The 12,347-nt window shown below is 35.7% G+C and overlaps 2 protein-coding genes across 2 annotated transcripts; one reads left to right on the top strand and one right to left on the bottom strand.

Annotated features, from left to right (window-relative positions):
• Positions 1–680: 680 nt before the first annotated feature.
• Positions 681–5,701, bottom strand: LOC145570122 (GTPase LSG1-2-like). Its single transcript, XM_081629120.1, has 7 exons — positions 5,306–5,701; positions 4,337–4,438; positions 4,165–4,251; positions 2,715–2,808; positions 2,467–2,523; positions 2,263–2,342; positions 681–2,183 (listed from the first exon to the last, which is right to left on the bottom strand). Exons 1-7 carry the CDS (start codon positions 5,527–5,529, stop codon positions 1,037–1,039), a joined length of 1,791 nt encoding a protein of 596 aa, XP_081485246.1. The 5' UTR covers positions 5,530–5,701; the 3' UTR covers positions 681–1,036.
• Positions 5,702–6,765: 1,064 nt separating this feature from the next.
• On the top strand, positions 6,766–10,937 carry LOC145571729 (protein SUPPRESSOR OF PPI1 LOCUS 2, chloroplastic-like). Its single transcript, XM_081630761.1, has 11 exons — positions 6,766–6,967; positions 7,107–7,173; positions 7,279–7,314; positions 7,417–7,561; positions 7,704–7,862; positions 7,979–8,049; positions 8,162–8,240; positions 8,624–8,739; positions 9,428–9,575; positions 10,157–10,226; positions 10,398–10,937. The coding sequence occupies exons 1-11, from the start codon at positions 6,934–6,936 to the stop codon at positions 10,553–10,555; spliced, it is 1,083 nt and encodes a 360-aa protein (XP_081486887.1). The 5' UTR covers positions 6,766–6,933; the 3' UTR covers positions 10,556–10,937.
• Positions 10,938–12,347: the final 1,410 nt, after the last annotated feature.

Genomic DNA, 12,347 nt, shown 5'->3' with positions numbered 1-12,347 from the left:
ATGTTGAGCAAATGCACATGGAGTGCTATTGTTACTATATTGTCGCTGTCTTGTCTTTCCCAAAAAATATAGATTTCGTCATAAACATTGTAAGACGGTAAGAGACTAAGCCTATTGGAGGATTGATTGTGTTGGTAAGCTTTGCGGTGATTTGTGCTGGAGGTTTTTATTAAACTTGATCACATGAATTCTGGCCTGAAAATTGCTCGAGTTTGGGCAGATTTTTAGGGCCAAATGTCGCAAGATACATATGATCAAAAATAATTTGCAACATTCAAATAAGTGTTTGTGACTTGTTTGAGGGTTGTATAATCATGTGGTGTTTGTAGTAAGTAGTAATTAAAGAGAGTAAAGGGGCTTGGTGATGGGTAAATCGGAACATAAAGTTAATAGTTACTAAAAAAGAGGAGTCTTAAAAATGGGATATCTTATAAAGCTTAGATGCTCCCTAGATAGTAAATTGTTCAACTGTGATTGAGTTTTGGCTCAATCACCCTCAATGGTGAGTCTGGGGACTATTCTGTTCATTCAATATGTTGCCAAATAAGTCCAATTTCCAGGAAAAAAGTCAAGATAACTATCATTTTTAAATTTCTGTTTGGTTGCGTTCTATCTGCGGCAAATCCGGCAACGCAGCATGCAAAAATCCAAGAAATGGACCATGACATGAGATTTCTACCTTTGGCTTTCAAGATTGCAGCTAATCATAAATAAATCATGAACAATAAAATTTTAAAGACCAATAAGCAACAAGGAAATACTATATCATTTCTAAGGTGTGAAAGAGTCAAAACTACAAAATATAACCACTGTTATCCGAGGCTGGCACTACGTACAGACCATACACTTCCACAACACACTGTATCACCATTTTAGACTGTCGCAGTAAACTATTACCCAGAGCAATCCCACCACAACAACTCGACAAGTCCATATTTGTCAAGTTAAGCGACTGATGTAGGTAGCAAGCACGTACAAGCAGTTCAAAACCAAAGTGATCTTGTACTATATTCGAGGCATTCAAAGTCACACTGCATTAAGGATTATGCGGGCCAGTATTCACTGGTTTCTGGAAGGCCCTTGCCAATGGCATCCCATCACCACCATCATTTGTAACCCTCCAAGATCGATCCTTTTTTCTCTGTGGCTTTTTATGGAGCTTGTGTGGTGCCTTTGGAGCTTTTTTCTTTCCATTAGCTTTATCTGTGGCTAGGCCGTTTGCAAGATCAAAGGATTGAAGATCATCCATTACATCTTGAAGATTCGGTCCATTTTCAAATTCAACAGATGAATCTTCAGCATCAGAGGATTCAGATTCTTCGATGTCTGACAAGCTCGAAGCAGCAGCAGCAGCTATATGTTTCTCTCTGTTCTCGTCTGACACCCCAGGAGGTAGTTCATAGTGCATAAGCTTCCCATCAATATAGTCCTTCAACATTTGACGAGAAGCCCGAGTTTCATCGGGCAGCCCACTTGAAGATGTATACCCCCGAGAAGCACAGTAAGCTCTTAGAAGCTCTGCTGCTAATGGAGGGCGAGACTGAGGCTCATAAGGCTTGGGTTTCGGCAAAGTGATCTTATAAACTTCTTCAATTACATGTCTTGGGACTTTATCTGCAACCACCTGTACCGCATCTCGGTGTGCAGTCATTCGATCTATAGGTAAAACCCCACAAGCAATCATCTCATATCTTGAGCTTGTAAAGGACGGGAAAACAAGTCCAGGGCAATCACATAAAGTAAGCTTGTCAGATATTATCAAAGTCTGAAAATGTTTTGTCTTCCCTGGAGTATTGGTGACACCTGCACGCTTTGCTCCAACCAAAGCATTGATGGTCGAACTCTTTCCTACATTAGGGTAGCCAACAAACCCCACAGTCACACCATTTGATGCTAAATGTACTCCGGCATTTCCAATTGAGGAGTGAAAATGAGAGGAACTTGCAGCTTCAGGGCCTGATTTCCTCAATCTCATAATCTCCTCTGCCTCAAACTGTAAGCGGTCCAACAGTTCATCCCTGCCATAGATCTTTGTATCAACATCTTCTGATTCTTGTAATGCATCTTCTTGCATATGCTTTGGAACGCTAAGCATCTTCCCTTCAAGAGCTGCAGAAGCAGCTTTAGCTGACCAAAATACAAAGAGTATTCCATGATCATGGAAGTATTTTGCCCATTTTAGCCTGTACATGATAACAAGATCATTAATAATCAGAAATACAGCAAGGGCACAAAACCCACCAAAGTTTATGAGGCAAGAACCTGATAGAATATGGTAAAAGGTCAGCCTTGTTAATAAGCAGCATTGTTCTTTTGTGCTCATCAACCTCCTGCACATATGCCTAAAGCAAAAAAAAAAAAAAAAAAAAAAAAAAAAACATTAAGCAAAATATAAAAATACAGAAAGTGGGCACAAATAGCTCATGATAAGTTCACACAAACAGTTCAGTATAGAAGGGATGATACCTCAAGATCGGGACAACGGTAAAACAGAGGGTTTCTTGCATCGACGACCATAACAATCTGAGAGCAATTAAAAAATCTGTAGGTCAAATAACTTTGAAAAATAAACCATGACACATTACAAAGAAACCAACATTATATGACCACAAAAAGATTATAATCCTATAATGAAGATTGAAATACCATTTTCTTTTTCCTTTTTTTTTTTTTTTTTTTTTCAAGCAAGCTATGACACTTAATAACACACTTACCAGATCACTACGTTCAACCACTCGCCAAAGCTGCCTCCATATATCCAAATTCTTCTCAAACGGAGTAAGGACAAGCTTCTCATTCTCCTCAAGTCTACAACAACATTATTTCCACAAATATTACTTACATATTCCACCAATTCAATCAAAGTACAACCACAGTGCAGCTGTTCCAGCGACAAGAAGTTGGCTTTAAATATAAAAATAAACGACCATAATTTATACTGTTGATAGAATACTCCCTGAAGATCCTTTATACAACAGAATCTCACAAGGAACAAACACATGGTCCTCTGAAAACTTAAGAAATACATCTATATTTAAATAGCTTGCTCAGCATAGTTTGACTCATAATGTCATTCATATCCCCAACAACAAAAAGCCAAGGATTGAGTGCTTCGTACTCAAAAGGAGTCAAAACCACCCATAACTACTAGTGGCTTTATCTAATCCTTATTTTAACCCTTACCTTTATCACATATGTCCTTATCTAACCTTGACCTTCGCCTCACCCCTAACCTCTTAACTGCATGTTGAAAGTCACCCTTACGGCCTTACATGCCTTATTCACTAATACCTCTCATAACTCCTTAGCCCAAACCAAACCTTCACTATTAATGTTCCGATCTAACCTTTTCTTCCAACCCACACGAACCCCAACCTGGCTTCCCTTATTCAACATACTGCTCACAATCCCCAACTTCTTTTTCTTCCCTTTGAAACCTCCACTTCTCACTCCCCAGCCCCCACTCGACTTCTCTTCCCTTCTGCATTCAGCTCCTCAGCCTCAACTTATGCCTCTTACCCTAACACCCTCCCCACCTAACTTCCTATCCCCAAACTTGCTCCTCTTCCGTCCAGCTTCCTTCATTCCAGCACCAAACTCAGCCTCTTCTCCGGCATTTCTCTTTCACTCTCCAGGACAGCAGCAATGATGCAATCTAGAAGGGATTGGGATGAAGGGCTTAAAAATTTAAGGAAAAGATATATGATAAAATTCAGGGACATAGGGTGAACAAGGCAAAGGGAAACTGGTTCAAAATGTAGAGCATTTTGTAAATCAACCTTAAAGCTTATATCAACAAGGTCTTCACCTGGCTAGTTGAACAAAGAGAATGATTTTCTGAACATAATATGAATCCTAGGCATATTGGATACACTCAATTTGTCATCAATTATGCAATTTGATAAATGAAAGTTCCTATGCATTTTAGGCTGTAAAGCACATTTAACATGAGGCAGATTAGTTTGAATAAAGTACATCATGCAAGAGATGGTTCAGTGGAAGAATATATATTACACGTACTCAGCAACATTTTCAAAGATATGGAAAAGACATTATTCCCTTCTTTTTCTAGGTGCAGTTTTAACTATCAATAGGAATATGACATCTACTGATCAAATTACAGACTTCAAGCAGAAGCACAATAAATACTAAAATGGAACTTACTTGGCAAGGCCTCTACGCCATGTTAAAAAGGCTTGCTTTTCATTGATATCAAGCTCATCTACTGTCATGTCGGCAGTCCATGGCGGCCTACAGAAGAAAAAACACAGCTCACTTAAACTCAATCATGAATAAGAACAAAAAAATTTAATCTGAGGTAGGCGACAGTAGTTACCTTCGAGGGACACGAAGGCTGCCAGCATGCAGTTCCTCCTCTTTCTTCTGTTGCTTCCTCCTTTGATCAGGTGTCAAGGCAGTGATGCTTGAACTAGAGTCCCTACATACAGAATAAATAATATGATTCATCATTGGAATCAAAAGGTATTAGTGCAACATGATTGCAATTCAAAGATAGATCAGCAAAGCAGCTTTTCCACAAGGCTGACCTCAACACACTAGACAATAGCAGTAGTAGTGAGCATACTAGAAATGACAGTAGAAAATATCAATAAAATTAACAAATTTTCAAGAGTTGAAAACTCAAGTGTTCCTGTTTCTGAATACTATAACTTCCATAAGGCCTCATATCCGGGAGGCAGTGACATTTATTGATCAGATTGTGTGTATATTTTGACACGGATTGTCCCAAGTGAATGTCCTAGGTAAAAAGTCACCACTAACAACAATCAATTCATTTCATTACCAGTAAACGATACCTATGCATGACAGATATCAACCATATAACATAGAGGAGAACAGCACCAAATCAATTGATAAGGAGCTTATCTTCTACCTGACCTAATATGCATTTAAAAGACAAAGAAATTGTTCTTTCTGCACTTCAAACCTACCTCATCAAACTTACAACATTTCCACCTAAAACCAGAAATGGCATAAACTTTATTTACCAATACAAATGAGTTCAAGAAAAACATAAAGTTCAGCAGTTAACATCCCAAAAATTCCCAATAAACAAAATTTCTATCTTTCTCAAAAACCCTTAAACCCATATCAGAAAATCCCCAATAAACATAAAAATTTCTATCTTTCCCAAAGAACCCTTAAACCCAAATGAAAAAAAAAAAAATAATAATAATAAATAAATCAAACCTCTAGTTACACAATTAACAAGAGAAAAGCACAAAATTAAAACAAATATGATAAAAACAGGAAAATTAAATTAATAAAGAGAGGAAGGACATACGAATCAACGAGTAATTGAGGAACAGGGTTGTCGGCGGTGAAGACACGGTCAGCTTCATCAGCTTGTTCAAGAACAGCATCAATGTCGGAAACATCAGTAACAGAGATTAGGGCTTTCTTGTTATGGGTTTTGTAAAAGCGACCTTTTTCTTTGGTTTGTTGAACAACATGATTATGGTGCTTAACTAGGGCTCTTCCTAGCCCTGTTTTTTCTCCTTTACCCATTAAAAAAAAGTCTAAATTTTTCTTCCCAAATCCTTTCTTGTATTGAAGAAGGATGCAAAAAGGAGGCGCCTTTCTTTGGGCTTTGGCAAATGGCAATGGCTGCCTGTTTCAGCGGTAGTAGATGAATAGAATAGAAGTTGGGAGAAAAATGAGAGTGAGTTTATGACTTCCGAGTTAGCTCGGTTGAGTCCCACGTATGTGCTGAGTTCATGCTTTTGTGGGGTTTGTGGGTTATATACACTCAGGTATATACACTCAGGTATTTACTCATTTTTTGATTAAATGGGCAAATGACTCTGGGTGTACGTTACATCCGAATGTACATAAGAGGTCCTCTCCTACACAATGCCACTAATTTTGAACATTTAGTAAAAAAAAAATTTCACAATTGCAAATTTTAAATATTTGGTAAAAAAATATCTGAACATCTACAAAATTGAATATTTAGTACAAAAACTGAACAATTGCAAATTCGCAATGCACCACGCTTATACTTTTGAACATTTAGTAAAAAATTTGAACAATCGCAAAATTTGAACATTTAGTTAAAAAATTTAAACAATCACAAATTTTGAGCGTATAGAATATTAAATACAACACTATATAATAAACATACTTAAAATTTAAAAATTGAAAAATTATGAACCTAATGGATCTGAATAAAATTGAATTAAACTAATTTAAAAGACTAAAAATAAGTCTAATAGAACATAGTCTAATTCCTTCAAATATTTTCAATGTGACCCCTTTCTAACTTTAAAAAGAGTGATAACAAATTAGAAAATAGATAAAAAATGAGATCAGTAGAATCTTTGCATAGTATCATTAATTAATCAATAGAATCTTCATATCAATTACTTACTTTAGCTCTTTCACTTTTGCTAGATTATACGTAGTATAATACTAGTAATGATAAAACCAAATTATATAGAACCGCTAATCTCTAATAATCTAATATCCTTAGAGGTTCTATACTAGTTAAAACCGTCAATACTGTTAATAATTTTACACTTGCAAATGTCAAGCCTTGAAATCGAGCCAATGAATGGTATTGTGAGAAGAACTTTATAAATCAATGTATATAAGCCTATAAGGAATTAGTTTATGTTAGGAAATATTATACTTGTATTGTTTTGACAGATCACTCCATTATGAATTATGCAAAAGCAAATGAAATTTTAGAAAAAAAAAAAAAAAAAAAAAGAGCACAATTCAAGAAGTTGGAAAGCCCAAGGAGAAAGAAAGAGACAACTTCTAAGTTCTAACCCATATGCTACTCCAACTCTCCAACACAACCTTTCTTCTCTCTTTATCATCTCCTTTATAATTTTACACTGCAATTGCTTGCCTTCATTTCAATTTTTTCGGGTCCAATTTTTTCATGATTGTTGTCAGACATTATTCATGGGAGCTCAGAAGAGCATCCATGCTGGTAAAGGTCAGTTCTTTTTTCTCTTTCAATTCTCAATTTCTTTTAAGAAAATTTAATTTTACTAAATTAATATGGATAATTGATGAACTGGGTATTCAGCATTTGCAATTTGGTACTTATATTCTATAATTTTGTTGTTCGTCAGCCAAAATTGATGTCAATGTAGATTTGAGTCACAAGCTATGCGCTGCTTTAATGCTGCCCCCTTTCAGGTTTCCATCTTTATCTCTTAATTCAGATTAATACCAACAAATTTTAGTCTTGTTAATTAATTGATCATGTTATTAATATGCATTTTTATTTAATTTCTGCAATAGGAATTCTGGAGGTCCTCTTTCATTAGTTATTGGGAGGTAATAAATTATAAAACTTGGAATGTTGGAGGTTAAAAGCTTTGATTATTATATGCTTAAATTTGTGGAAGATTATGAAATGAGTATGTGTTTTTATGGCAGTTTATGTATTAAGCACCCTAATTTATTTGGTGGAAGTGAGAAGCTTGATGTGTTTTGGGACAAAGGATTGTATGACACAAATGTTGTGGTGGCTTATAGGAGGCCCAGACCTGAATGGCTTCCTCAGCAGTCTGTTGTGGTTCAGGTTTGATCACTGCTTTTCATAGTTTTTTGGATGATGATTATTAAAATTCTCAAGTAGCGAATTACATTTGTTCAGTATTTTTAGACCATTTGGGCATTTGTTGGGTGGAATTTCTTATGCAAATATTTCTCTGGAAAATCAGCATTCTATTTCACCTGAGATTGGAGTTCATGGTTTGCCCGTGGATAACTTCTCACAATCTGGGAGCGGGGGTGTAAATCTCTGTCGCTCCTCCGTGGGTTTAGAATTGAGTGAGCCTGCTAGCTCCAATTGGAGCAGTACAACCAGTGTAAAATTTGAGGTGAGGTAACATGCCACAAATTGAAAATTTTGCTTTGGGTATTCTAAATTGAGTCATCTGTGAACTCAAGTACGAGTTTTCATATGAAAATTTTGTCAAATGTGTACCCTGTGCAGCATGTTCGCCCTATGAGCGATGAAGGACGCCCTATAAACCGAGATCTTGATGGTTTTCCGGTGACTTGCAGGTTATTGAGATTATCAACTTCAGTTTGTATTTAAACTTGTCTAGTGGTATGCTTTCCAAGGCACTATTTTGACAATTGTTTTTCTTATCTCTTCGAAATGTCCTGTGTGCAGCGGAGGCACCCATGATAGTATGGTGGTGTTAAAACAAGAAACTCGTTATGCCAGGGCAAATGATAATTTCTTTAGTCGTGTATTATTCTCAACTTATGATCTAAGATGTGAACTTCTTACCACAAATTACTCATAGTGTGTTTGGATAGATTAGGGGGAAGGAAAAGAAGGGGAGGGAGGAGAAGGGGTGGGAAGGGAAGGGGAGGGGAGGGAAGAATGAAGAGTTTTCCTTCCAAATCTCTCCATTGTTGGAGAGATCAATTTCTTGCAATTCTATCCCTCCATTTCTTTCCCCTCCAATTCTCTTCCTTCCTCATTTGCTATCCAAACGAGAAATTATCTATCCCTCAATTTCTCTTCCCTTCCTTTCCCTCTATTTCCTTCAATCCAAACAAAGTGTTAAGGAAATGAGATATGAGTTTCTGCTGCATATTACTTAATTGTTCTTGTTTTTTATTTCAGTTCAGCTTGCAGATAGAACAAGGAGTCCCAGTTTTGTCCAAATGGCTTGTTTTTAACCGATTCAAGTTTGTTGGCACTAAGGGTATCAAACTTGGGCCTTCTATTTTATTGACAAGGTGAGCACCGAGAAATAGGAACTAATGGAGTTGTAATTTATGTTTGCAGAGGTTGAAGAAAGAATATTTATGACATAGTTCAATGATGCAATTTAATAAATTAGATTTTAGAGATTGATCAACTTATTTGAGTGTAAAGAATTGAAGTCAGCTTTGAATTCATATATTTGCAATTTTGGATAAATTTAATTCCTTTTGGCAATTGTAATATAAAAATGATAGTTAAATCCTGTTCCATTTTTTGTTGCAGTTATCCCCTGTTCATTTTTCTTGTCCTACACTGGCGCTATCAATTAGTGCCCGAGCTCTAACAATCCCTCTATTACTGATTAGTGTCTTCTCCCTCTAAATCTGGAACATTTCATTCGAGCTGGTGTTAAGCTTCTTCGCATAATACACATCTTTAACATCGTTGTGATTCCGATATTTGCTCTGACAGTCTGACATAGGATTATTTCCTGAATTCTGATAAAGTTTGAGCTAAACTGGTCTGTACTCAATTGCAATTACATAATACTCCTTTCCACAATTTGAATCATCAGAATCATTATCACATTGGACAATATAATTTCTGCACCCATGTTTGTTAGAGTTTTAGTTCGCGTTCATTTCTGAAACACAAATGCATGTATAGATGCTTGTTGTAGGTATTATTTTCTCATCTTCAATTACATGAAATTCTCAACAGTATCACTGGAGGTTCCATTGTGGGGGATATGGCTCCTTACCAAGCATTTGCTATTGGTGGTCTTGGTAGTGTTAGAGGGTATGGTGAAGGTGCTGTTGGAACTGGAAGATCATGTTTGGTTGCCAACAGTGATTTAACGTTCCCGTTGGTAAGTATTTGCTTTCACACTTAGCAAATTTACATATGAGGTGTTTCTGTAGCTATTTTATAAACCATGTTGCTGACTCCCTGGCAGTTTTGCAATTAACTGTGTCACCTGGATAATTTCTTCTTGTCATTTGACCCTTTCTTCCCCTCTTCTGCTTAGGCTTCATGTTTCATTCTCGTACTTTGGTTGGACCTTATGTGTGCCACACACAGCCACAGTTCCAGAATATTGTAATTGTTGTCTGTTTTCATGTAGGTTAATGACGTTTAGGATCATCCTAGATCAGCTAGTACTCCTAAGTAACATCCAATTATGAGTTTAAAAAAAAGGTAACACCCAATTAGCTTGATTATATGAGCCGTCATTGAATGAGCCTCCCTAATACATTGTTACATGGACTTTTAATTGGTGGCAACAAGATGTATGATAGATTATTGACTTGTTACTATTTTTGCTTCAAACTGTCCCCCAGGTCCCCTCTCTATATCGGAGTAATTGCATGTTCTGACAATTTGATTTATGTTTGAGTTGCTGGCATGTTCTATGTAGCCCTTAGAATTTTCCCTTTCTCTTATCTCCAGAGCAAAATGCTAGAAGGTGCAATTTTCTTAGATTACGGATCTGATCTGGGTTCTGGTCGGCTTGTTCCTGGTATGTTCCATCTATTTTGAAACATTTTACCTATACTTTTTCAGAGCTTGCTTTCTTATCTCTCTGATATAGATATATTCGAAGATTTTGTTTGAAGCTGCATTACTTTTCTCTGCAAACTTAGACTTTGCTGGGAATTAAGTTACACCTCTCTTGGTTGGGATATGACAGGAAATCCAGCCTTGCGACAAGGCAAACCAGGAAGCGGAGTTGGGATAGGATATGGCTTACGCTTCAAATCACCATTTGGCCACTTCCAAGTTGATTACGCTATGAATAGTTACCAACAGAAAACTGTCTACTTCAACATCACCAATGTATCTTCATAAATGACTCTTGCAATTCCTTTGAAGACCACGATGAAGACTTTCCTGATTAGTTTTTAGCTGATATTTACTCGACGATTCATTATTCTTTACAATCCCTGGTATCTTCACCTACAATGTACAAATGTTGATGATGAAGAACATTATTGACCGGGGCTTGAAATGCAAGACTTGCTTTCACCATCAATTGAAGACACTTGATATTTACAAAGTGTTCAATCTATTGATACGAGTCTTTGGTTTTTGTTTTCTCTTTCGCAAGGACTCCTTCACAAAGTCCAATTTCTCAATGGCATATTCTTGTATGTGTTGACAATGTTAAAAGAAAAGAACTTGGAAAATTTTTTAATTGAAGAGATTGAATATCTTGCTTGATGTAGATCAATGAATATTCCAAACTTGCAAACATAGTTTGACCATAAATACTGTATAATTAAGTACTAAAACTTACGAGTATGAAATTTTATATTAACATCTATTTGACAACATTTTACGATGGATATATTAGCATTTGGTTCTGACACGTAGTAAAAAAAACTGTAGTCAAAGTGAGTACTTGAATAAAAAAAAGGTCAAATTATGTCAAATTATTCTGAAACGGATGAACTACTCTATAACATCGCTGTTGACCAATTGTCAAAGTAAGGCAAAGGGGCAATGTTTTTAAGCAGTTTAGTGATGACATAGACCAAAGGCTGATATCTCAATAGGCCAGTAGGCCCATGCTCTTTGTATATTTCCAAATGGGCTTCAATTTGATTCTTGTGAAAAGGAAAATTATAGATGAACATATCCCAAAGTGCTTTGCTGCTTAACTTTGGTGAATGAATTGAATATATGCTGCTAATGTGAAAGTCCAAGCACCCACTAGAATTTAGATTATCATAATTTTCACACTTCCATATCATAGTTTCAAAGTTAGACCTTTGAAAATTATACATTCGTAGTATTATGGTTACTGCATAAGTAGTGATAATATACAGAGTGTACACATCATATCTTACAAGATTTCACATTAAACTCTTCTATGTAATAGTAATAAAATGAATTATGGAAATTTTAACGAGTGAAGAGTAATCAATAAGAAGTGGGTGTGAATCTAATTCCTACTTATTAGCCTTGACTTTTTCTTTTAAGAAACTACGGTATAGAAGAATAAACCGCAAGGAAAAGTAGGTGATCAAGAATTATCATTTTATATCAATTTCGCGAGTTCCCAATTAAAAAAATAAATTGATGATACTACTTAGTACTTACTTAGAACAAGAGTCAAATATAAAGATGACGCAGCATATTTGAACCAAGTTATAATTAATAGCAAATAAAGGAGATAATGAAATACTTCATGCATGAACTAATCAAAGATGAAACATGATAAAAACAAATTCCTTTGGGGCAGGTGGCACTATATTCTCTCATAGTATGAAAATGATTTAAAAGGAGGTTGTTTGCATTGGTGTTCTTTATAAAAGCGTTATATTTGATTGATTAGTGATAATAATTCAATCAAATATAATTTAATTATATAATTAATTAAAAGATTGGGTAGTTGGCTTATTGTTATCATCAGTTGTCATCAACTCACCAAACAATAGTACCAAAAAATATGTCAACCTCATTATAGTCGTTAGCCCCACTTTCCGTCCTTGTGTAACATCTTTTAATTTAGGTTCACATGTAGTACTATAGATCTACAAGTTAGAAATGTTATGGACCAATTTTTCAAACATTTTATACAAAAATCATACTTAATTAGTTAATTCTAATACTCATTTCTTCTTCCTAACTTGAAAGA

This window comes from Chenopodium album, chromosome 12 (assembly GCF_948465745.1).
Source record: "Chenopodium album chromosome 12, dcCheAlbu1.1, whole genome shotgun sequence".
Lineage (NCBI taxonomy): Eukaryota > Viridiplantae > Streptophyta > Magnoliopsida > Caryophyllales > Amaranthaceae > Chenopodium > Chenopodium album.
This window is presented reverse-complemented; position numbering and strand designations above follow the sequence as displayed.